Source organism: Sarcophilus harrisii, chromosome 2, assembly GCF_902635505.1.
Source record: "Sarcophilus harrisii chromosome 2, mSarHar1.11, whole genome shotgun sequence".
Classification (NCBI taxonomy): Eukaryota; Metazoa; Chordata; class Mammalia; order Dasyuromorphia; family Dasyuridae; genus Sarcophilus; species Sarcophilus harrisii.
In genome coordinates, this window is record NC_045427.1 from 573,256,154 (window position 1) to 573,283,079 (window position 26,926).

Consider the following 26,926-nt stretch of genomic DNA (forward strand, 5'->3'; position numbering starts at 1 on the left):
TCTTTATGTATTCATTTAAATTGTGGGAAAATTTTGTTAAAACAGTACAGATTAAAGTAAAGATCCCTTACACTGTGACATATTTAACATGTATAGGACTACTTGCCATCTGAGGGAGGGGGTGGAGGGAGAGAGGGGAAAAGTTGGAACAGAAGTGAATGCAAGGGATAATGTTGTAAAAAATTACCCAGGCATGGGTTCTGTCAATAAAAAGTTATAATTATGAAAAAAAGAAAGTAAAGATCCTTGGGAATACTCTAGAAACCTTTCACCAACTTGGACATAGATCTGTGATTGACTACTTTTTGAGACTGGTCTTCCAACCAACTTTACATCCAACTCCTTGTATTTTTAATCTAGTTGATACCATTATATTTTCTCTACAAAGATAATATGAGAGACTTCATGAAATGTTTTGTTGAAATCTAGACAGCTCATGTCTTCAAATATTCTTTCTAATTTTACGAATCTATAAATTAAATAAAAAAAACAGAAGGAAAATAAATGAAGTTAAACTGGTATGTCTTGCCTTTATTAAGCAATATTGACTCTAGTTATTTTTAGATGCTTTTTAGATACTCAGAATTTGTCTTTTTCACAATTCAGTTTAAGAATTTTTAGGGAACACAATCACTTGCAGATTCTACCATGTTGGAGAGGTTGAAAGGGTGTTTGTTTTCCAAGGACTAGTCTGCTTAAATGTAGGAAACTGCTCACCAGTAGGCTGGCTATTTGGTGATAATAACTAGGGAAGAAAGAAAAATATAACCTTTGTGGGGACGTCTATTCCTTTAAAGACAGTGTGGTAAATGATGGATACTAGTAATCTCACACAGTGTGATTAGTGTAAATAAACATTAACTTAGCTTTTGATGATCTCAATGCAAGAACCTCATCTAATGAATGATACACTATAAAATCATATAAATCTTGACATTTTTACTATAAATGAGGATATTAAAATGGTGTATCTAAATGAGAGGAAAGCTCATAGTTTCTTTTTGGAGAGGAAATTAGAGGAGTTGGTGGAATTAGTGTTATAATGCCTCCAAAGACAACAAAAAAATAATAATTCCATGGCACACTTGATGATTTTTTATTACAGTGCTTATGATAAGCATTTGCTTTGAAGATCATAAAGATAATTCAGTTTATGTATCAACATCTGTTACAAGGGAGAAAGTAGAAAAAATAATTCTACAAAGAATTTGATGAGTCCCTCAGATGAAACCAGATTTAAGAAATGAAAAGAAGACCTTTTAGATAATAGAAAAATCCTACACCTTTAGATTCTGTGTACTTTATAGTATATACTTATATAGTATAATTATATAGTATAATTATAAGAGTATAATTTTCTTGAAGAAATATAGGAGTGATAGAAAAGAGGGAATATATTTCAAGTATGGTGGGCAGCTTTTAGATGACATTGCAATGATTATTATTTAGGCCCTAACCATCATAGAGCTTATAAAATGATGTCCATAGTCACTTGAAAGATTTTGTACTATCCACTTAGGCAAAAAAAGAAAAAAACACAAGAGGATAAAGAATATCTGCTATCTGTAGTATATGATTGAATGGACAACTTATAAAGCTCATTTGTCAGCACTTAAATGTTGGACATTCAATATTCCTGCACAATGAACAGAATCTAGAATAGAATAAGAGAAGTAGAGGGAATAGGATTGCTTTGAGAAATTGTTTAGGGCCTTAATGACCCCAAACTTTCTCTTGAAATAAAGATTGATAATATTTACACCATTATTTATATGATTATGTAGTATGTCTGTGGGTAATGAAATACTACTTTTTTTTTTCAGAATTAAGGTGTGGATCATTCAAAGGAGAGGCTCATTTTAAGCATGAGGTGATTGAAATGTAGTTAGTAGTGAAAAAATAGCATAACAGAAAAGTATGAATGAATCAACAAGGACACAGCCAAGCCTTGAGAAGGAGAGATAAACAATGGAGAATCCTTGTGCTTCAATGGCGTTCGTTAAATGTTAAAAGATCTAGAGGAAGGCTTTGGGCATGAGGAATAGACTCTTAAGTGGAGGAACTATTAAAGGGTATGGACAAGATTGATTAGAATGAGAATATGTAGGTGTGTTGTAATCTGAAATATTAGAAGAATACCAGGTTGATGAAATCACAGGTCCACCAAAATATTAAACAAGGATTTGTTTATTAAATATTAAAGTATTAAATATTAAATAAATGCTAAAAATGATTAATTATTATTAAGGTCATTACTTTCCTTTTTAGGTAGAAATTTGAACAATATCTGTTCTCTAGTACAATAGCACCTTGGACTTTCAGCATGAGTTTTTAGAAAATACTGATGGTGGTTCAGTAATCCTGTTTGCCTTTACTTTCTATTTTAGGGCCTGTTCTAATGTCCTAGAATATAGTTCATAGAGGGGTGGAGATTTGAATTTATAAAATATAGTTATGTGCTCTCATAGTACTTCCTTACTTATCTTCGATCTTAACTTCCTATTAATTTTTGTTCTGTCTTTTCCAAACTAAAAACTATTCTCTCTGGCAGGGAAAGCAAAAGCAAAATCAGAATTGAATAAATCTTCACTCTTTCTATGTTCTGTTATCATCAATCAGACCACCTCTAAACATTTGCCTTATCCTTTCTTTCCTCCTCCTTTTCTACAAATTAAATATTTTTAAGTCCTTGTGTTTTCCACATTTTGGCATGGAAATAGCCTTGGTGTCTATGACATCAGACTGTAAGATCTGGCAGAAACAACTAATCAATCAGTCAACTAGCATTTATTAAATGTCTATTATGTTTAGAAATAGATTAAGTGGTGATAGAGGTCATTTTTACTATTATAAATAACCAAATTAAATATAATGAATATATGAAGAAAGATACTATCTTATCCAGAAAAAGAACCAATAAACAGAAGTATATGTAGAATAATTACATATATATGTGTATATGTATATGTGTATATTCATACACACACATACACACACACACACACACACATATATGCATACACACATAGTCATCTTTGTATCTAATGGTAGCCATCACTACAGTGGGGAGGAAAAGAAAGAATAAAAAGGGAAAAAAAGAAAAATAAATTTACATAACGTATCTATAAAAGGAATAGCAAGTTTTACACAATAGATTTGCAGTCTCATGTGCAATTATCTATTTTATTATACTGTTATGAAAATATTTGAAATAAATAAATTGCAAAATAAATTGCAAAATTTTTAAATGCCTAGAGGGGCAGTTAGGTGGATAGAGAACCAGAGTTATCTTTCTGATTACATATCAGACCTTATTAGTTGGGTATGATCCTGGTCAAGTTAACTTAATCCTGTTTTCTTCAGTTTGCTCATCTATATAATGAACTGGAGAAGGAAATGGCAAACCCTTCTAGTGTCTTTGCCAAAAAAACCAAAAAAACTTCCCACCAAAACTAAAATGGGGCCATGAAGAGTCAGAACCAAATAAAATGACTGCACAATGACAAATTATGTGTCAGAGGCTATGGATACAAAGAAAAGCCAAAAGTATTCCTGACTTTCAAGGGGCTCACAGTCTAATCAAAGGAAACAATCATGTGCTAATAAAATGTATACAGGATAAATTGAGGGTGGTTTCAGATGGAAAACATTAAGATTAAGTAAAACTAGGACAGAACTGAACAGAATGCAATACTTTTAGGTGAGATTTGAAGGAAACCTAAGAAAGCAAGATGGGGGGGATAAGGAGAGAGAGAGAGTTCCAGGCATGGTGGGTGCCAGTCAGGAGATGGGGAGTCACAAGTGAGGAAAAGCCAGCAGTCCCTTGTCCCACACAGAAAATATGGGAGTGAAGTGGGACAAGACAGGAAAGGTAGAAAAGGACCAGATTAGGAAGGACTTTGAAAGCCAAACAGAAGATTTTGTATTTGAACCTGGAAGTGAAAGAAAGCCACTGGAGTTTCTTGATAAGAGTCAGACCTGCATTTTAGGAAGATCAGTTTATAGTTTCAGCTGAAATTATGGAGCTGACAAGAAGCTGTCTTCTTCATCTAAATTAGGAGACTTTCATTTGCTGGATGGACTTGAACAATATTATACCTTACAGGCGCAGCAATTCTTGATGACCACCTTTGATTTTTAGAGAGTTTTTAACATGTCTTGGTAGAGGGGATACCCATGTGAAAAAAATCAGTTCCTTCCCTCTTGGAATAATAAGCAAGTAGGAAAATTGGGATTATTATTAGTCTTTTGGTTCTTTTGAAATTAGCTCCATGCCTTTCTCTTGGAAGAACACTCAATAATTTACCTGATTTGAATACATCAAAAAGTTGGAGATTATGACTCTTTTGATCTCTCCTTACATTTATTATATTCTACTTCATATTATGCTTATTTAAATTCTTATGTATCTTTATTATTGGATTATAATCTTCTTGAGGGTAAGAACAGCATTGTTTCTCATCAATATATTTTTCATTATGTGAACATTGCCTTGCACATTTTTCAGAAATAGTTGGTTAAATTGAATTATCTTTTGTAAATTAGGCCCAACAACAATATTATTTGTTTTAAATCAAAAGGAGGAATGTGCAAATTTCTGCAAGTGGACCATATTTTATTTCTTTTAAAATGTATTTCAGAAATACATTAATGTTTAGATTCCAGCATAATTAATATTTTATTAAAATTTAAATTTCCACTACAAATCAGCTATTGATATTTCATAGAATTTTAGCTGTTTGAATTGAAAGAATATAAACTCCTTAAGAAAGAGACTTTTTTGTTTGGTGTTTTCTTTACATTTTCTGCACCAAACAGTGCTCTGCACAGAATAAGCTTGGGATCAGTGTTTGACCAATTATATTGAGTTGAATTTGATTTCTTTTTTTTTTTAATAGCCTTTTATTTACAGGTTATATGCATGGATAACTTTACAGCGTTAACAATTGCCAAACCTCTTGTTCCAATTTTTCACCTCTTACCCCCCACCCCCTCCCCTAGATGGCAGGATGACCAGTAGATGTTAAATACATTAAAATATAAATTAGATACACAATAAGTATACATGACCAAAACATTATTTTGCTGTATAAAAAGAATCAGACTCTGAAATATTGTACAATTAGCTTGTGAAGGAAATCAAAAATGCAGGTGGGCATAAATATAGGGATTGGGAATTCAATGTAATGGTTTTTAGTTATCTCCCAAAGTTCTTTCTCTGGGAATAGTTGGGGTTCAGTTCATTACTGCTCCATTGGAAATGATTTGGTTGATCTCCTTGCTGAGGATGGCCAGGTCTATTGAATTTGATTTCAAAGGATTTAGAACTAGAAATGATTGTAAAGATCACCTCACCCAAAACCCTCAGATAATTAAATGAAGTTATGAGAGCTTTAGGGACTTGTCCAAAATGTAATGAATAAATAAGGGGAACAAATAGGATCTGGATCCTTCTTCAAATTTTCTTCTCCTTTTATGTTAGAGATTTCTTTAACCAAATGTCTTGTTTTACAAATTAGGAAACTGAATCCTAATTTATCATGACTTTATTTAGAGATTTAGGAGTCTTTATTTTCTTTTTAACAAGGTAATTTTTAAAATTTCCCAGGAAATTCCAGCAAGTACTGTGAAGGCCATATTTTTCCCTCAAACATAGGTAAATGCACAATTATATCCTTAAAAATGAAAAGAAAATGATGGGATATTGTTGTTCTCTGGAAAATTATGAGCAGCATGCCCTCAGGGGAAAAAACAAAACTAAAAAACAAACAAACAAACCTACCTGAAAAGTCCTCCATAAACTAACTCAAATATACTGTATACAAAGTAATAGCAATGTGCTGGGATGACTAGCTAGCTGTAAATGACTTTATTCTCAGTAGTAAAATCAACCACACCTACCTACTCTGAAGAATTTATGATGAAAATCCTATCCATACCAGAGCCGGGACTGATTGAGTCTGTATGTAGATGGAAACATTCTCTATTACTCTCTCTCTCTCTCTTTATTTTTAACTTTATGTGTTTTCTTTCACAACTTGACTTTTGTAGAAGTGTTTTGCATAACTTCACATGTGGTTTCTTAATTGTGAGTGGGGATAAAGGAAAGAACCTAGAACTCAAAAATCTTAAAAGAAAAGCAGATGTAAATAAAAGTAATGAACTAGTAAGTAGAAATACCCAAAGGCTTCAATCAAAGAAATAACTAAAGGCTATTTCAAGTATCTAATTTTATTCTTTTGTTGTTGTCATTTAAAATGCCTTGTCCTTCTAGTTTTAAAGATTTGACCCCATTCACTTCCCCATTCTTCTAGTTCACTTAGTCTTGTGTTTTTTTCTGGGGCGCTATAACAGTTTTTGTATTTATCATTCAAGTTCTCTCATATTGAAATATTTATATCTGATCTATCTAATAAGATTGTCAGCATTTCTTTAGCTCCTATAATATCTAGCAGCACTATATATATGCTGTAGGCACACATTTGTTGAACTAAAGTTGTCCCACCTATTTTTATTTTTTATAATTATATTATAAACATATTAGTTTTTTCTGCAAATCATGATATTACCTTAGTCTTAGAAAAATAGCATATTGATTGAAAACATTACTGGAATTAATAAAGAAAAATAATGATTAAAAATGAAAAGAAATTAATGAAGATGACTGAATAAAAAGTGAAATATAAATGAATGTGAATAAAAAATCTATTAGATTTTAAAGAAATATGGACAACTTTCATATAAACATCTTGAGTAAGATAGCTTTGTATCTTTTTCTTTGTATACTTTTTTTTAAAAGAGCACTTATTTTGATGGTGTGACATTTTTAGGCAGCCTATGTTGGATCAGTATGGTAGGTATGTTTCTGGTTGATCATTTTCAATTGCTTTTATTATTTTAATAGATGTATTTTTAGAGTAGTGACAAAATGGCAGATCAGAATTTAAAATTGGAACATCTTTAGAGATCACATAAGAGAATTGTTTCTGTACCTAGGCAGCATCAGGAATAAAAAGTCACAAAGATTCTTCTTTCTGAGTTCAATTCTGGCCTCAGATTAGTTGTATGAACCTAAGCAAGTTACTTCATCTTGTTTGCCTTAGTTTTCTCATTTGTAAAATGAGCTGGAGAAGAAAATGGCAAATCACTCCAGTATCTTTGCTAAGAAAATCCCAAATGGGGTCATAAAAAGTTGACTACAACTCAAGCAAGTCAATAATAGAATCTCTTAATATTTTCTATGCTCAGAAAAGTTAAGGGTCTTGCCCAGGCTTATGAAGCTAATTAGTTTCAGAGATAGCTCTAGAATTCAGACCACTGGACTCCCCAAGCCTGTGCTTAGGTTTTTATAAAAAAAAAATAATAATAAATGTCATCTTTCAATGGCAGAACTTTGTCAAACAAGAAATTTTCTAAAATTTTAAATGTAAAAACATTATTTAGAATGATTAATTAAGAGAATTTTATTAATGTGGAATTAAATAAATTTATTTAGGTTCAAAACTTTAAAAAAATAGAGAAAATCCTTTAAAATTTTTCATTATAATTTTTAATGTACTTTAAATTCTTAAAGGAAAAAATGTTATTAGCTTCTGTGTATGAACTTTCATTTCTATATTTCAGGAGACTATGAAGAAAAAAATAAAAGAAGAGGAGGAAAGATTTACTAAGGAGATTACAAACTTCAATAACGAATATGGATTAATAAATAAGAGAGAACTTTTGATTAGAGAAAAAGCCAAGATTGAAATATCTGATTTAGAGAAACAAGAAAATATTTTAAAAGACGGTAGGTATACCTTGTTTTTTGGGTATCATTAGGAAATTTCTGCTTAGTGTTTCTGCTTAGTGAAATGTCTAGAGGCTTCAAGTTTAACTCTTTACATACCATAAGTTTTAATGTAACTTGTTTTTAATATCCCGTCTTTATATATTCCTCTACTTTAACAAACTGACTATCAGACTAGAAGTATTATAAGAAACATTTGAATGTCAAGAGAGAAAAGGACTCTGGAGGATTTTTTTTTAAGTTATCTTAAAGACTCAGGACCATGATTTGAACATCATCTCATATTCTGCTAGAATGCAAAGACCTGATTGGATTCTGACCTTGGACTACACTCTGAAACTTAACTCTGGGAAAAAAATCCTTCATATGAATTTGTTTTGGAGGTATTTACTTCTTTCTCATAAAGAATGTACAGCTACATGACCTCTAAGGCATTTTAATATGTTTTTTTTCCTGCAGAATTAGTTATTGGATCTTAGCCTAAGACATCCCTTTCTCAGATGAATTGCTGTCAAATTCTCTTCACTATTATTAGAGAAAACAGCTAATTGGTACAGTGGATAGAGTATTTGAACTGTAGTCAGGAAGGCTTTGGTTCAAATGTGGTCTCAGGCATTTATTAGCTGTATGACCCTGGCCACGTCATTTAGCTTCCATCTGTCTCAGTTTCTTCATCTGTAAAATGAAGATAAAAATAACATCCATCTCCCTGGCTTGTTATAAAGATAAAATGGTGATAATGTTTGTAAAGCACTTTGCAAGCCTGACAGCACTATGTGAATGCCAGCCATTTCTTTATTTCTCCTCCTCCTCCTCCTCCTCCTTCTCCCTTCTCTTCTTTCTCCACCACCATCCCCACCACCACTACAATTACTACTACTGTTGTTGTTGCTATGGTTATCCTTTGACTTGTTAGCCATTCAGACCATCTCAAAGATAGATAACATGGATTTTGAATCTCAGTTCTACTGCTTCCTCTGTAGTGTTACTTGTGTAAAATGAATTAAGAAACAACCTTTCTGGTTCTTAGTTTGCTCATTCAAGAATGAGGAAACTAGATTAGATGCCTTTCCAACACTAGAGCTATATTACTGTCCTTTGACCCTATGATCACATAACCTCAAGTATATATTGCAGATTTAATCTGATTTTATAAGCCCATTTGCTACTATTTCTGTACGAAATTCACTCAGAGGCTTCTAGTTACTGAATGCTGAAAATATTTTCTTGTTCCTTTCCTCTTTGAATAACTGGAGAAAATAAATATGTTCATAGTGATGGGGAACAGGGGAGCTGGTAAATAAGAAAGTCTGAAGAAAAAAAGACCTCTAAAGAGAAAGTTGAGATCCATTTGTACCTTTCCTGAAAAACTAGTGAGCTGTTGACAGTATGATACAGTCTATACCGTCATGAGAAATAGCTGAAAGTTGGTGAATGCCTCTTCTATAGTTCCCCTACAACTTCTATCCTCCCAATCTCAAGGACCTGATGGAGAAGGATATCCCACTACAGTATTCTTTCTATTCAGGTCTTTGAATGATTCTGGGAATTTACATACAGATATCCTAAAAGTCTTAATGTGGTTTTAAGTTACAATAGCTTAAAACTACAATAAGACTTTGGGGATATCTTGCACATTTGGGGACTCATGGTAGTTTATTTAAAGAATTATATTTTATATTTCTCTAATATTTTTTGTTCTAAAATTATTAATATTCCAGTCAAGATGACAAAGTAAGAGGATTTAAGCAAGATTGCTTTTAAAAACAATAAATGGAAACACTAGAGAGAAGAAAGCAGGCTGAAGAATCACTCAGGAAAAAATGTATAATCAATTAAAAGTAAAAATGAGCAAAATGAAAAAAATGTTGATATAATTTAGAGAAACTGAATCAGCTAAATTACCAGAAGCAATGCAAGTGGAAAGAGAAACCATATAAAATCTCCTGAGAGAGATCCTCAAATGGATAATGAAATTAAGCAAGAATTAACATTGGAAAGAAAATCACAAGACCAAATAAGAGAAAATCTCTTAAACACTATAATTAAAAGATGCTGAAAATAATTAGAAAGTATTAATGAAGAAAATAGTCAATAGGAAAAAATTCTAGAAAAAATTTAAAATCTAGAGATATAATCTTTTGGATATAACTATTTGGATAAATGCACAATCTAATTTTTTTTCATGCTTTCATCCAAACTTTCAGTATGATCACAGTAAAGGCTTCATATGTATTTAATTAATGTGATAGTTAATAGAAAATTGAATCACACAATGCAGAATAGCTAAAAATAAATGTTATGACATTACAAAATTACAGAATAACAAAATCATAATTCTATCCGAATATTTAAAAGCTATCTAAAGTGAAATGTAAAATATAGAAAATAGATCATGATGCAAGTCTCCTCAGAATTTCTGAAATATTAGAGGAAAAAATTGGAGAGGGATTTTGAACAGTATATATTTTGGGAAATTCTCAAAGAAAAATCCCCAGAATTAGAAAAACTAAGCTGCAAAAATGCATCTAGAAGGAATTTGTATAACCTCAACAAGAACCCAAGTTTCAATAAGTCTAGACAAATTTAAACTTGAACATTGCAATTAAAAGGAAAAAAAAATTACCTGAAACTACCAAAGAAATCCAGAAATCCACTTCAGAATAAACAATTTTCAAGGGTACAGAGGACAACTGTAAAAATTGAAATTGAACAAATAAAACTTTAAGAAATATGGACACTTTAATGGAGAAAGATGTAATCTCATCAATATGAGTGCTCTCTCAAGTGGTAAAGATCATAACCTACAGTGGGAAGAAATACAGTACAGTGAAAAGACTGACGAATGGATATGGGGCCAAATCCCAGCTCTACCGATATTGGTACCTCTGTGCACTATGGCACAGAGAACTAGACTGGAGTCAGTAAGACCTGAATTCAATTGTTGCCTTGAATACTTTTAGCTGTGGACTCTGGACAAGTCACCCAACCATAGTTTGCCTCAGTTTCCTCAACTGTAAAATGAGCATAATAACAACATAAACCTCCCATGGATGCTGCAAGAATCAGACAAGATTACATTTGTAAAACACTTAGCCCAATGCCTGTTACATGATAGGTGCCTTATAAATGCTATTACCTCTTGGGCAAGTCTCTCAACCCCTTAGAGTCTCAACTTTAATGTGAGAAAGTTGGAATCAATGACTTTATTCTATTATATGCTACTGTATGCTTATTATACACTATTCCTTGTTTGTACATATCTATGTTTACTACTAAATCTGAATTCAAGAAGGGCAAAGTCTCTTGAATATCTTTTGATTTCTCACAGTATTTCATGAGGAATAGCTCTAATTTTACTTTGTCTTTTCCTTTGTCTCTCTCTGTCTTTTTCTTTGTCTCTGTCTCTCTCTTTCTCTCTCCCGCTTTCTTTTTCTCTCCCCCTCTCCCTGTATCTCTGTATCTCTCTCTATTTCTGTCACTCTCTGTGTGTTTATGCTTCTATCTCTCCCCTCCTTTCTTTCTGTTTCTCTCTTCATTCTCATACTTTCCATTTTAGAGGTAGAATTTTTTCTTTCCATCCTTTTCCATTCCATCCAAAAATAAGAAAGTGAAATGTATCCTTTGTTCTGTAAATGTTTATGAATTTAAGTCCAAATGCTTTTCTGTCACTGCCATGTTTAATGTCTATATATTATTTGTCTAAACCTATCCTAAATAAACTAACCCTGCCTAATTTATTCTGTTTTTTTTTCTTTTTAAATTTATAAGGTTATACTGGGCCTCAACTTTCTGTGATTGCTAACTGAAAGCATATCTCCTTTGGATCATTGCTATTCAGTCATTTCAGCCTTGACCCCATTTGAGGTTTTCTTGGCAGAGACAGTGGAGTGGATTGCCATTTCCTTCTCAGCTCATTTTATAGATGAGGAATCAAGACAAACAGGGTTAAGTGACTTGGTTGGGGTCACTCAGCTAAATAAGTGTTTGAGGCTAAATTTGAACTCACAAAGATGACTCTTCCTGGTTTCAGCTCTGGCATTCTACCCACTGTGCTATTTACTCTCCTTCGGATATTAACATGTAATTATATTTATATTTAATAGACAAGATTTATATTATCTAGGAACAGGAGAATAGTTAATTCAGATATCTTTTAAAATCTGTCATGCAATTTATTTTTATGTTACCTTTTAATTATATTTCTCATGACTTTAATTTAAAATATTTTAAATTCTGTATTATAAACCATTTGGCAACTAATTTTGAATAACATTCATCAATACTAGGATAGGTCAAAATAGTTTTATTGATATTCACTATCAAGTATAGTATTACAGTTATAGACAAAGAAGAAGTGATTTAGTCAGGGATAGAGCTGTAGAAAGCTCCTTCATTCCTACCAGCCATGGAACAGCACAGATAGTGGGGGTCTGAAGGGCAGTGGGATGTGGGGTGTGCTCAGATCAAAGACCCAAAGCAGTTGGGGCTCACATTTACTTGAGTTTTTAGACAAAGGACTTGACTTGTTGCCACTGAAGTGATCAGATAAATTAATATGGACAAATAGCAAAAGAGTTCTCTAAATATTAATCAGGAAGGCCTATTTTAACTATTCTACATGGGCATAGAAACCCACAGAATGAGAGAGATTGAAATTAAAAGTGAGTCCCAACAGCAAGTTTGTGGAAGAGTTTTAGCATCCAATTCTAACTAGAACTAGGTACCTATTGCATAATAGGGGCTGAATCTCAGGGAATGAAGGCATACATTTCTTTCTCTGGCTAGACACATGGTACTACTATTAGCAAGTCACTTTCTCTGAGCTTGTTTCACGTCTCTAAAATGGGATAATAATATCTCAAATACTTATTTTGGAGGATTATTGAGAAAATACAACAAGATAATATATGCAAAGCATTTTTCACATCTTAAAGTGGTTATAAAATGTGAACTCCCACTTTAGCAATTATGATGCACATGATAGCATGTACATGAGGCTGACTGATTGATGAAAGTGGCCTAGGAGCATATTGGACAGCTGGGGAATACCAGTTTAAGCCTAAAAATTTACTACACTGATAATCCAATATTGACTATAACAGAGGGCTGTAATGATAATTGCTATATTAAATAAATGTTTTCTCAGAAATGAAGTCAATGGAACATAAGAGTATTCAATTAAATGAACTTCAGCTACAAAAGAATGAATTGATGCAGGAATTATTTATTCTTCAGAAAAAAGTTAAAGGTATTACTTCAATATTTAATAATTTTAAGTCTTATAAATTCTAATGGGAACGATTACATGTCTATATGATAATAAAGGAAAGATAAAAGTATATAAACCAATTTTATTATGCTGCCTTTCCATTAGAGGTTTTTCTTTTTGGCAAAGTCACATTGAAAGAGAGTCTGTGGAGTCTTTGAACAACAATAAAAATACCATATTGACCACTTGGGACATAGTGTTTTTTTTTTTTTTTTAATAATAGAGACAGTTTGTTTTATAATGTAGTGTTTGATGTTGTTACTGTCGGTTGTTGGGGTTGTGTATGTAAGAGTGTGTGTTTGTGTGTGTTTGCTATGATGGGAAGAGAAAGAGTTAAATTATTTTTGTATTAAATTTTGTTAATAGCTTGAAATAGTTTTTTTTTAAATCAACTGCACAATTTTATACATTTAAACCAAAAAAGTACTGAAATATTTTGTATAGGAGAATATAGGTGATACTTAATAGAATCAAAGAATCTTGGATTTTTAAAGGGAAAATATTTCAATCCACTCATCTCCTAGTATAGGAAATAAACCCATAGAAGTAACTTCCAAGGTCGCTTAGCTGATAGTCACAAGGAGAAACCACTCTTAGCAGTGACTGTGTCATTTTTATCTTTTAGTTATTGAAAATAACGTAAATGAAGCTATATGTACCACCAAATTTTTAGAAGAAGAAAAGTTCAGAATCAGCAACAAGCCTCAGAATGACCCTGAATGTATAAGGTAAGGCCTATTATAATTGTATATTCTGCATTGTTCTGGAGATATGGCACCATGACAGTCACTATTCTTGGAGTCCATCAGTTGAACCATCTCCAGTCCTTGTTTTGTAGCTAGAACTTCTAAGGGCTTTTCTGGTAAAGATTTCTGGGGGAATCAAGAGTTGGAATAGAGATTTTATCTTGCATTAATGGGGCCATGTGAATATTCTATGATCTATCACACTTGTTTTTCCCTTGCAGGGGAATGAATACTTGGAATACCACATGCAATACCAGCATGGTATGTGGCCTGGTTTTCAAAAAGCACCTCAAAGGATATGTTTGTAATTCCCTCGTGGCAAACTATTACTTTATCCATTCCCTTTTTACCAGAAGCTGAAATTGGAGAGGTTGCTTGGTTTTTGACACAGATGCATATATTTCCCCAAACCTCCATCAGAGCTACTCACATTAAACATGAAAACAAGCCTCCAGTTTTTCTTTATATAAAGAGGAAAAAACAGCATAAGGGAGCAAACAAGGTTAGGGTTTATTATGGATATAATAGTAACAGCTTCAGCTTTTACTGCTTGAGATTCCTTCCCCTCTTGGGAAAGCAAGAATATAGAGGAGACATTCAGTTTATGGGAGTTATTGTCTTCCCCAACTTGGAGAAAAGGAAATTGTCTTTGAGATGTGAGACGCTGGATCTTACCAACCATCATCCTCTCTGGCAACAGTAATGCCCTTGTCTCAGTCTTGTCTCAGTAGGGGAGGAGCTGGTGAGGAGTACAAAACCAATGCTTCACCCCAGAATGTCCACATGACTCCAAGATAAAGGATGGACTCCATCTCTTAACTCCTCTCTTTCCAATGTATTCCTCTTAGAAATCTTCACAAAATGCTCCTAGGAATCCTAGTTCTAAAATGTCACTCACTGCTGGATACTTGGGATATATCTGTTGAATCTTCTCCTCTTCATGTCTATAGAGATTACAAATAGAATGTTATCATCACCTTTAAATAAAATATTTACTTTGCTTAATTATTTCAGTGAAATTGTAAGTTTAAATTCCAGATAAAGAATTATGAAAAAGGATAATCTAATATTTAACTAATTGAAAAATATTACATGTAAATTTCATGGTTTACTATGTTATTAAGAGACTGTGTAGAATATCAGAGTGCTAGCTTTCAAGACAGAGAGACTTGATTTTCATGAAATCATTTGCCACTCACTGTTTGTGACAGTGGACAAGGCACTCAAACTCATTTCCCCAGATAACACTCCACTACTAAAAATTGAAGAAAGTGAACTGCAATGGTGGGAGGAACTTTCAAACTTGGAACTTCTTATATTAGTAAAAGTATAGTTTTATACCTGCTCAAACATATGTTGCTAATATTTTAAAACATTTTTGTCTCTATATGTAATGTTTTCCTCTAAAATCATTGTATATTCTATTCTATTCACTTGAGAAGCATTCTATTATAAAGGAAGATATTTGAATAAAATTCAGAACTGAATTCTATTCTGAGCTCTGCTAAACTTTCTTTGAGCCTCAGTTTCTCTATCTGAAAAAGTAGGGTATCAGATCAGATTAGGTGATCTTTAAATTTTCATCTAAGGTATAATGAAAGTTGATAAAATTGGTTTCATTCTTAACAGTTCTATCTTCTGCTTATATTGTTACTTCTTCTACTACTTTTAAGTTTTGGTTTTTAAAAAAATTACCACGTAAAATTTCTCATTCATTCTTATGTTTCAGGAAAAAAAATCAGAACCCCCCCCCAAATCCACTACTTTATAAAAATTTGATAATTTCTGTAATGTGCATGAAGAATGAAAAAGTGTTTCTGATGTTTAGAATTTTTATGTGCTTTTTGCCCAATCCTATAACACAAAGAATAGCATGTGTCTGAAATTTCTTATGGTCATATGCTTCAAGAAAAAAAATCTCAAATGTATTAATTTGACTCATATTATTTAATAATTCAGTTTTTATTTGCTGGATTAATTTTAAAAAACCCAGTTTTGCTTCTTGGGTTTCATATTATGAGAAAAAGAAACCTCATTACTAAAACCATGAAGAAGCAAATGAAGCCTTCTTTCACATAAATCATACAGGAAATATGTCCACTAGAGCTGAACAAATGCTTCATATTAACAGTGTATTGCCTTAGGCCATCTTTCTAGTGGTTTTGAGAAAATATTTGCAATTTAATTTTATGTTAAGTTTTATAAGCAGAAAATATCAATCTCTTGAGTGATCTGTGTGATGCAAAATGAGTTTCTGTAATGACAATCTGCTCATTGATTGTTTTAGACTTTTTTTATGGCAGTGCCCACTAGCATCATTACAGTCAGTATTGTAAGGATTTCCATTATGAACCCCAGTTTCAAAGGTTTATAACTCAGCCATAAAAATATGCTCTAGGCGAAAATTAAGCATACATAGTCTGTTAGGGAACACTTGTTTTCTAACAAATGGCAGCAGAGGAAATTTGGATGGAAAGAATCATTGGTCCATGCACCCTACTCCATTCATTGCATTTTGGAAAGTATGAATAGAATGCTCTGATACTTATCTATTCCCACTTTATATTCTTCTAAATGTATAACTTTACTTAGTTCCCTTTTCAGTTTCACAAAAGATATCCCAAGTGTGAAGAGCCAAGTTACTGAGTATAAAGCTTTAGGGAAAAGGACCATCAATCTTATAGCTAGTGTAGTAACTACAGGCTGATGCTGGCAAACTAGAATATGTGACAGTATTTAATAAACTGAAATCACAAAGGCCCAAATTTAACTTAAACATTTAATTTCATTTAAATATTTTAGAAGAAATATCTTCTTATGGTGGGCTGAAATGTCTTAAATGTGTTATATAAGCATTTTATTGTTTTCTTAATTGTTTAAGTCTTGGTAGCAAGGATCTTTAAAATAAATTATGATGCATCATTTTTATTACTACTGACATTATTCTTATTAAATCTTGGTAAAAAAGCATTAGCATCATTTTTCTTCTTTTAGGCTGATTATCTTTGTGTAATAATCAGAGTACACTGATTTATAATTTTTTTCTATTACTGAAACTCTCATAATTAGTAGCTTTTCCTTGGTTTTCATCACTATTAAGGTTAGTTATTGAAACTTATCTTTATGCCATTATATCTTTAATCTTTAAAGCCATTAACTTATCCTGGATTTCTTGTGGAGAGACAATTGGCCATGGAGTCAGGTAGACCTGACTTCAATTCAGACCACATTGTCCATGGGGTTCTGGGCAAATCAGTGCCCCGTAGGCAAATCTCCAAGTCTTTAGTTTCAGTTTCTGAGACACTACTGGACCAAGGACCTCCTGATGAAATCCACAAGTCTGGTCTCTTTAAAGGTTTTCTTTCTTCTGTATTTAGAAATCTTAATATAGTATTTTGAAAATTTTGTTTCTAAAAGATTCCCATATTAACTTCTCTGAAATAATAGATTCATCAGGTACAGTAACAAAGCAACCATTAATTTCAACCCTAGAGTAACAATTTATCACTCAGTTGGGTCAACATTCCAAATTCTAGAAGTCAGATCAATTCTCCTCCACCTTGTTATATATAGAGAATGTTGTGGTTCAGTTGTTTTCAGTTGTGTCCATCTTTTTGTGACCCCATATAGGGTTTTCTTGACAGATATACTGGAATGGTTTGCCATGTCTTTCTTCAGCTCATTTTACAGATAAAGAAACTGAGGCAATCAGAATTAAGTGACTTGCCCAGGGTTACATAGCTAGTGTGTAAGGCTCAAGAAGATGAGTCTTCAGGTCTGGCTATCTATCCACTAAGCCAAGCAGTAGCCCTAGATATAGTAGTAGAACTTACAAAATGTTCCCTACCCTAAGACCCCATAGATAAATGAATTTCTTTATTTCCCCCAAGAACTTTGGATCAAGTTCCCATTACTGAGACTGAGCCAGGTTTGAGCCATTCTTTTTTATGCAAACTGAGTGTCTGCTTTTTGACTAGCAAAGACCATAGAATAGTGAAAACATACTCACTGAATAGTCAGCATTTTATAGATCTTAAATCTCTATTAAATCTACAAATGAGACACTACTTTTATACTACCCTCCCCTTTTCATTTCTCCATTTTTTCATCTTGCTTATGTGAACTTCATGTTTTTTTCAAATAAAGCATGAAAGCAAATGATATGCCTAGTTAAGTTTTTATGAAAAATAGAATTTCTTTAAAAAAAATTTTAACTCCTTGAAAAACCACATTCTATTTATATTTTTCTGTGGTAGTCCTTTTATTCTAAATGTTCTAAGTTATAATCTTTTAGGGGAAAAACATTTATTTGTGGCAAAAAATAAATCAATGAACACTCAGTATAAGAGATAACTATTTCCATTCTTTTCCCACTTCTTGATTGAATAGTTTTCAATTTCTGAATATAATCCCGATGCATTTTTCTCTAATATAAAAGGAAGTAATAGAAGGTATCAGATTTGAAAACGTTTAAAAACAATTCAGTAAAAAACCTGAGATGGATAGTGAAGATAGAAACCAACGCAGAAAACAGCACCATCCCTGCCTTTTTGGCAGTGTTCAATAATAATAATTCACATAGGTTCACTTAAAGTGTTAGAGACTATTTATTCTCATTACAAGTCTGTGAAGTAGATAATATAAATAATATTATCACCATTACATAGCTGAGAAAACTGAAATTTAGAGGGGCAAAGGAATTTATTTGCCTATGGTTATGGAACCATTAAGTGTTAGAGTGGTCATTTTTGAACCTAAATTAATTGTTATTATTATTGTTGTTGTTGTTGTTGTTATTTCTAATTTAATGAAATAAGAATTGGGGAGACTAGAATATGTGAGAGAGAGAAAGAGGAAGAGAGGATAGGAGGGAAAAATGAAAGCGGGATGGGAAGGGGTAAAGAGAGAATAGAAAGAGGAGAGAAAAAGAAGGGAAGAAAGGAAAAAGGGGGGAGAGAGGGATAGAGAAGAAACAGATGGATAGGAGAGAGATCAGAGGGAGAGGGAGAGAGATGGAGGGAATGACAAAAGAAGAAAGATATAGGGAGAGAGGCAGAGAAACAGAAAGACATTGAGAGAAAGAGAGAGAGAGAGAAAGAGAGAGAGAGAGAGAGAGAGAGAGAGAGAGAGAGAGAGAGAGAGAGAGAGAGAGAGAGAGAGAGAGAGAGAACAAGGTTGACTAATAAGGACAGAGGAAAAATCTAGACAAAATTCTACAAGAGATTTAAAAGGAAGGAGAGATCATTTTGTTTTTTGCACTTGAAAACAAGGAGTTTTAATTAGTATCATATACATAATGAGCAAGGTATTAAATTTACTAGGCACTTACCACTGGGATAAAGATAAAAACAGGACCTATAATTTCACATGATTTATAACTTCAAGAGGAGGGGATGTTTTTCGATGTAGGCTGGTAATTTCTCTATTTTACAGTGTATTTATACAATATGTTAAATTATTGCTTTCATATTTCTTGTTGTAAAATATATCTAAAATAGCAATACATCTAACACTGACAATGATTAGATTTATACTTAATAATATATAATATGATATGATAGCATTATATGACACCAAACTACCCTGGACCTCTTTAAATGTTTTTATGTGTATATATGTAGCTATTTTCAGAAGTTCATTTTAACATGGATCTTTCTCATTATCCAAAAAGAAAAGATTTTTGAAACAAATAGCTTTTAGGAAATCCTGTCTATATTTTGCATCTTGACACTAGTGGAAATACAATCAAAGGTACATGTATCTAACAAGAAAGTATTTCAGATTTCTACAAAGTTTTTACAAAAATTTTGATAATATGATTTTATACAAATGAGATAGTCCTATTTTGAAATATGTTTAAGACATAAAGTTCTTTCTGTAACTCTAGGTCCAATCTTTGCTGCAGAATTTCGTTGAATATTTCTGTTGACTCTGCATCCCTTCTGGTAAAAGTTCATCATTTATTCACTAACAGAGGCGTCTTTACAGCATTGATTGTGTAGCCTCTAAGCTAACAGACATCCCTTGTTTTGTGAGTGTAATATTCTTGGCACATACTGTAATTACTGACCTTCTAAATAAGTACAAAGGAAAATTTAATAGTAGAATCAATTGATTGATACAAAAGTTATGCTTTTAATGAATGTTAGTGATTTTGCCAGTCTTACCTCTAAACTTTGAAATAATATTGCCCCACTTATAGAAAACTATGAAAACTGCATTTGCTATTTCAAAGAATATTCTAAAATGTTTGTGTACTTTAGTTAAGATAAAACTTTTAATGTTCAACTTTATTTCAGGACTAGGAATCTTTTCAATGAAGGTTTCCTATGATATGGAAAAGTTACTGATCCTATTCTGAATGATAATTAGGGGGGAAAATATCAATTCCAAACTACGGAATTAATTATTAAATTAATTTCAAACATTGGCCATGTTTAATAGGACACTAACGATTGATGATACAAAAGGTTAAACCAGACTTTCTCTCTATTAGTTTGTAAACTTTCTATACAAACTGTAGGTTTTTCTTTATTTTTATTTTAAATCTTCAGATTTAATGTTCACCATGGTGCCTTACACACAGTAGGTAAACTGCATTTAGTCACTGTGAAAGAAAGGAGGTGACTATTGCAGGCAATCAGTCCACGCAATGAAGCATGAGGTTTGCTTACCATTATACTGCTTTCTCTCACTGCAAATGTTATTAATATTCATAACATTATCATTGCTTCCTCTTTTAAATCTAACAACAGAGCTTTCAATGTAAGAATGAATCTTATAGCTTGATTGTATGCTGTATAAAAAAATATTTCTTTTAATTTGCTCTAAATATCCTCCTCCTTAATTTTGATGCCCTCTTGTTCTGTTATTATTAACCAACTTTAAAAAGGAGTTGGGGGGAAGACTTGATCAACACTGTTGTTATGAGGAACAAAAAGAACTCACAGGAAAATGTATTTGTTGTTAATGGCATGATAGGAGAGGGATTGGTTCCATTTTATTTAAAAATAAATAAAAATGAAGCAAAATGAAAGTATCTAATAAGGCAGTATGGAATTTAAGTGTGCTTTATGAACTCTCCCCATGGGTTGTTTTTAAAGTTTCTTTTTTTAATCACAGAAAATTCTAATAAATAAATAATAAGATCTAATTTGGGATAACTTTCCTATTAAATGTTACATATACATATAGAAAAATATTATATGTGTATATATAATGTTATAATTTACATCTTTACAAAATTATAAAAAATGCATTTACTTTGTGTTCCCTTCTGAATCTGCCAATAGACTTATAAAGCTTAGTTACCTTTGATATTGTTTTCCCATTTATTCATTAAAATATATGTCCCACAGTCCTGATTGCAACTTTCTACTATGCAAAATTAATAGCTTCTTATATCTTTTTCTTATGAGCTGTACTTCAGAATTTCTATTTATTTTTCAAGAGTTTTTCAGGTTCAGAACACAATACATTTAAGATATGAGGGTAATTTTCTCCCTTCCCTGTTATAAATCTGATGTTTCTTGTTGCTTTTTTTCAGGGTTAAAATTACATACAACACATACTTTTTTATGGAGAAAATAAGAAAATAATACTAAAATCAGAGAGGAAAATAGGTTTAATCAGGACAGAGAGATATGATTAAGATTAATTGATCTCATTGAAATTAAACTATCATTATTTGTTAAGTATATCTCCAGATGTGCAGCAGTGTCTTCAGAAATTATAAATTGAGTTATAGGAGTTGAAAACTGATAGGAACTTTTTTTCTTAATTTTTTTTTTAATGACAGGAGAAGTTGTCTTATATATATACTTACTCAAGAAGACCCCAAGGCCAAAAGAGATTAAACGACTTCTAATGTCATCACAAATGTCAGTTTGCATTGCCATTGTGGTGGTAACATAGTTAATTCCATCTCTCTTAGCTTCAGGATACTAATCCTTAAAATGGGGATATTTGTACCTTCACAGGATTATTCTGGGGGAAAGGGTTTATGAATCCGAAAACACTAAATATAAATCTTAGTTACTTGCAGTAATAGATTCCAGGTCTCTTAGCTCTGTTCAGTACTGAGTTTCAGTATACTGAACTATGCTTGCTTCCTTTATGGTTCAAGGATTATTAAGCATCTATTATTTATTCACTTTTTTGTTTTCTTAAGAGAAAGAGTTTATTGAAGTATCAAATATTTCTTTCAGAGCTTTGAACACTTAATATTCATTCCAAATCATCCAGTGTTCACTTCACAATTCTGATTATAGCAACTACAAGTCTATCTATCTCAATTTAGGAAATAGTTATATAAAACAGAGTATAGTGTGCCATACTGATATGTTTTTTTTTTTTAATATAACAGACTTAAAAAGGAATTGGAACTTTATAAGGAAGAAGACATGGAAAGTGTTTATGAAGCTCTCCGATCAGAAATAGAGTTTTTGGAATTGGTAAAACATTTTATTAATGATTTAATTTGTGTTTGATATTATTTGACCTAATTATATGGCTACATATATACACACATGCACACACACACACACACACATATATATGTATACACACATATACAGATCACATTTATTTCAAGCTAAAATCATTTTAGGGTAATCTGGTTTATCATAAGAAAAATCATAGACAGAAGGAGATAATTATTTGAGTGTTTGTGAAAATAACTAGGCAGCATTTGGAGCAAAGAGTTTTTTTTTAAATTTAAGGAGTATTTTAAAATATATATCTATGTTAATCTAATTTTTTTCTTATGAGCTCTGCACATCATATTGTATATGCTACTTTCCATATGCTACTGTGATATTTTAAAATATGGTATTCTTGAGAATTTCTCCTTATTTTTAAATTTTGGGCAATCTGAAACATGAATCCTAAAAGCCACTGATCATGTGCCCTTATATTGTCCATAATTACTTAATCATCGTTTGTTTTATATGTAATAGGGAGAAGGAAAAATATCAGAGTATAAAGACATGATTCCTGCCCTCAAAGAACTTATAACTTATAAGTAACACAAATTCCCAGAAAGTTAAAATGCCAACACAAGAGTTAAACAAAAATAATATTATAGTTGTGATTAACTAGTGAGTAGTGTAAAATTAGGGGGTAGATTAGATGATTTCTAAAGTCCTTTTTAGTTCAAACTCCTATGATACTGTTACACTTGAAAGGAGATCTTATTTTGGACTAGAATAGTTTCTTTCAATTCACTTAAATTTAATAGACTTTCATTACACATTTAATATGTACCTCTCCAGATTCAGATACAAAAATAAAAATAAAACAAGCCTAAATGTCAAGGAATTTACATTCCTTGGGGTGGGGTGTACAAAACGTGCATAGATAAATGTAATATAAAACAACATAGAGAAGATACAAAGACTAGCAGCAGACAGAAAAAGGGAAGGTTTTGTGATGCAGAAATTAAACTAAGCCTTGAATAAGGGTAAATTCTGAAAGGTAGGGATGGCTTGTGAGATTGCATGGAGACAGAAGGAATGTTACATTTGAAGACCAGCTAGTAAATAACCCAGAAGACAAGGGAAATCTTGGGAGACATGGGAAACAAGCACTTTGGGGTGAGAGATATAAGGCAACTGGGGTGAAGTGATTTGCCCAGGATCACACAGCTAGCAAATGTCAAGTGTCTGAGGCTAGATTTAAACTCAGTTTCTCCTGAGTGTTCTAACCATTGTGCCATCTAGCACATTTTAAAATAGTTTTATAACAGGGAAGAACATTAGATCTTGGTTTCAAAAGGCCCAAATTCGAATCCTGCCTTTAACTGTTAGTAGATTTGTGATTCTGAACAAAGTTTTTGAGCATCATGATCCTTTTTGCAAAAATGAAAAGCAGTATTTGCCATCTTTACTTCAGCAGTAGTACCTACCTAGTACATGGTAGGTTATTTAAAGCTGTTTGGTGATTGATTCACTGAATCTTAGAATTGCTATGATAAAAGTATTTCATCAATCTATGCAAAGATGTGCTAGGATGATAATAATAATGATGATGATGATGATTATCATTATAATTGAAATAACGGAACTTAGAGTCCATGCTCTGGGATTTCCTTGTAATGAGGTCCTGTCTACATTTAAGTTAATAAAAAATTTTAAGGCATTAAAAATGGTTCTGTCTTCATATAACTTTCCCTTTTATATCATTTATTTAATATCAATGCCCTGGAGACTTATGGTATAGTTGAAAGACTATAAAACTTGGAGCTAGGAGAGATTTGGAATTGAATAGTATCTCTGAAGATTTATGAGTTGTATTTCTTAATTTCTGTCTGACTCAGTTTCCTCATCTCTATGGGGATGACACTGGGGTCAAGTGAGTTGATAATTATAAAATACTTAATAGTATATAATTATATACTAAGCACTATATAAATGATAGTTATTATTATTATTTGAAAGAAAAACAATGATACTTGTAATCCCTGCCTTATAAGACTGTTACAAGGGTCAGATAAGATAATGTTCATTAAGGAGTTTATTAGCACAATGGATAGAGCACTGGACCTGAAGTTAAGGTGACCTAAGTTCAAATCTGACCTCAGACGCTTAATAGCTGTATAACCTTAGGCAAGTCACTTAATTCGCTTTGCCTCAGTTTCCTCATCTGTAAAATGGGTTGGAGAAAGAAATGGAAAGCCATTCTAATATCTTGGTGAAGAAAACTCCACATGGCATCATCATGAATAGTCAAACATGATTAAAATTACTCGATAATAGCACCTGAAAATCTTTCTAAATGCCAGCTATGATTTTTTTCAGTATGACATTTTTCAGTGGTTACATTTAGTTTTAAGATATACTCTCTTTTAAACTAAGCCAGATTATTTAGATTTCCTTTATAATATATATGAAATATATTCAAGATCAAAAGGAAAAGAAAAGATGAACTTTTTGTCTGTGAAATTCCAAATATTCAAGGAAATATAGTCTATAATATAAAAATACACTGGGAAAGAAAATATTCTCTACTGGTTATAGAAAGTAAGAGAGGACTTAATTCTCAACACCACCTTCTCCATTATAAAGTCTCAGAGGCTTTTCCTTTGATTAACTAATGATGTTTTTCAGAATGTAAGAGCAATTTGAGAGGTCAATGTTCTACTTAATGCAGTCCACTGCAGTTAGAATGTTTCTCCTCAAATGGATTTACATAAGAGATGAAAATAAGGTTTTTGGCCTTATAAACAGACAAATAAATTAGGATCTCGATATGTTAGACTTTTTTTTACCTCACCAAAAGAAACTGAATTCTATCAAAAGCAAATTTAACTGAAACATCTGGATCTGCTTCTACCAGAAAAAATAATATGGGTAGAATAAATACATGCTATGTTTTGAGCTCTATCGAATTTAGGTACTGTGTAAATCAAGGCATTATTATAAGAGAAGAGAACATACTTTTAAAACTTTTTTTAAAACTTCAGATTTCACCTTACAACAACTCTTTTTGACTGAAGATCTGTTATTAGAGAATTAATGTGAAGAAACCATTTAACTATCATAATGCTTAAAAGCTTTTTGTTTTTGATAGGCATAAATTATACTTTTATGATATCCGAACTTAAAACTTAGTGCAAAATTTCTTTTTATTATAACAAAAAGTTGTAGATTCTATTTTTGAAAACTCTTTATCTTCGGATTGTGTGGGAACATATTTAGATTGCTTTTAACCTCTGACTCTTGTCACATGTGAAATGAGTGAAGTTTAATTTTTTTGCAATCCTAGAATTTAGCTTTGATTCATTGTAACAAGTTTAATTTGATTTATTATATTTCCTCTGTAAGTGTATTTTCTGTAATTTTTTTTCTTGAAAAACTTTCAATATCTATAGAAGATTTGGTTTCTGTTTGTGCACAAAAATCTAAAAACATAAAATTCGGAAGTATTAAGCTAATGTCTAGTCAATTTTAAAATTTTCTATATTTCTAATTACTCTTATTTTTATGTTTCAGACATTGTCACAGAAAAGTCTTCAAGCAAAACAATAAATTTATGGAAAATTGATCCACCTAACACTAAATTAAATATTTTAATACTAATATGGATTATATCCATCACAGCAGATTATTGTTGAAAAGCATTGATACCAAGAATTGTATTCTTGACAATTTAAAACAATAAGCATTTAATTATAGTTGTGAAATGTATCAATGATATACATTAGGGATTTGGGGTTGTCCTCAGGCCTGTGCTTTCTAGCTGTTGATCTATCATTTCTATGCTTTCTATAGTATCTATAAATCTATGCTTTCTATTCCTTACCACAATTGATCTTGGAATTCATCAGAAATATGCATTGTAAAAATGCCTTGGTTATTGACCCCATTTTACCATTCCATTTTCCTACAAGATGCCTACTTTCATTTCAATCTCCTTCTAATAAAGATATCTACTGAGAGAGTACCTCTGAGACTGCTGAACTTTAAAAGCCAATTCCCTCCACCCCCTTCTTATGATAATGAAGTGAGGGCCTCATTCCTGTAGCAACATTCCACCCAACATTTTTTGACTGGCCTGTTAGAATCCTAGTGTTAACTCAATGGAATTGATATAATGCTTATTGGTTCACACATTAGAGCAAATCCTTACAAGGTGTTAAGTCACTAGTATTGATAGAAACAATGCTTAAGTTAACACCTTTGAGAGTTCACACATTAGCTCACACATTAGTTCACACATTTGGGAGATTTCAAGGGTTCAGTATGAGATATCTAAATTCACACCTCCCATAATCCCACTCTCAGAGGAGGAGTCACCCTTTGAGTTTACACCTCTAAAAGAGCATAAAAACAACTGAGCTCAGTCAGGAGAGTTCAGTTGAAAAGATTGAGAGGGAAGAGTCAGTGGGAGATTAAGAAGCCACAAGTCGGAATTGAGCTAGAGGCAGAAGCTGGAAGAGCTAAAAGACAAGCTGCAAGAGCTCTTGGAACCAAGGAGGGAGATAGGCTTCTAAGAAAACTAATTGGGTTATTTTGGAGGAAGCAATAAAAGATCTGAACTTTTAACACCTGGCTGCATTTGGAGTGATTATTACTTGGAACTGAAACTAAGGCTGCCTCCAGAAAACCTCCCCAAGACACC

The 26,926-nt window shown here is 32.1% G+C and overlaps 1 protein-coding gene across 3 annotated transcripts in view; it reads left to right on the forward strand.

Annotated features, from left to right (window-relative positions):
* The window catches only part of CCDC172 (coiled-coil domain containing 172), a 51,981-nt gene extending 25,733 nt beyond the window's left edge, over positions 1-26,248 (forward strand). For 2 of the 3 annotated variants that reach the window (XM_003755350.2, XM_031955919.1), the window contains exons 5-9: positions 7,624-7,789; positions 12,939-13,040; positions 13,687-13,789; positions 22,173-22,260; positions 25,798-26,248. In XM_003755350.2, the coding sequence (XP_003755398.2) occupies positions 7,624-7,789; positions 12,939-13,040; positions 13,687-13,789; positions 22,173-22,260; positions 25,798-25,833 (495 nt within the window). In that variant the 3' untranslated portion in view covers positions 25,834-26,248. Of the gene's footprint in view, positions 1-7,623; positions 7,790-12,938; positions 13,041-13,686; positions 13,790-19,694; positions 19,839-22,172; positions 22,261-25,797 lie in introns of those variants that run through there. The other variant, XM_031955920.1, reaches the window with a different exon arrangement.
* The last annotated feature ends 678 nt before the right edge of the window (positions 26,249-26,926 follow it).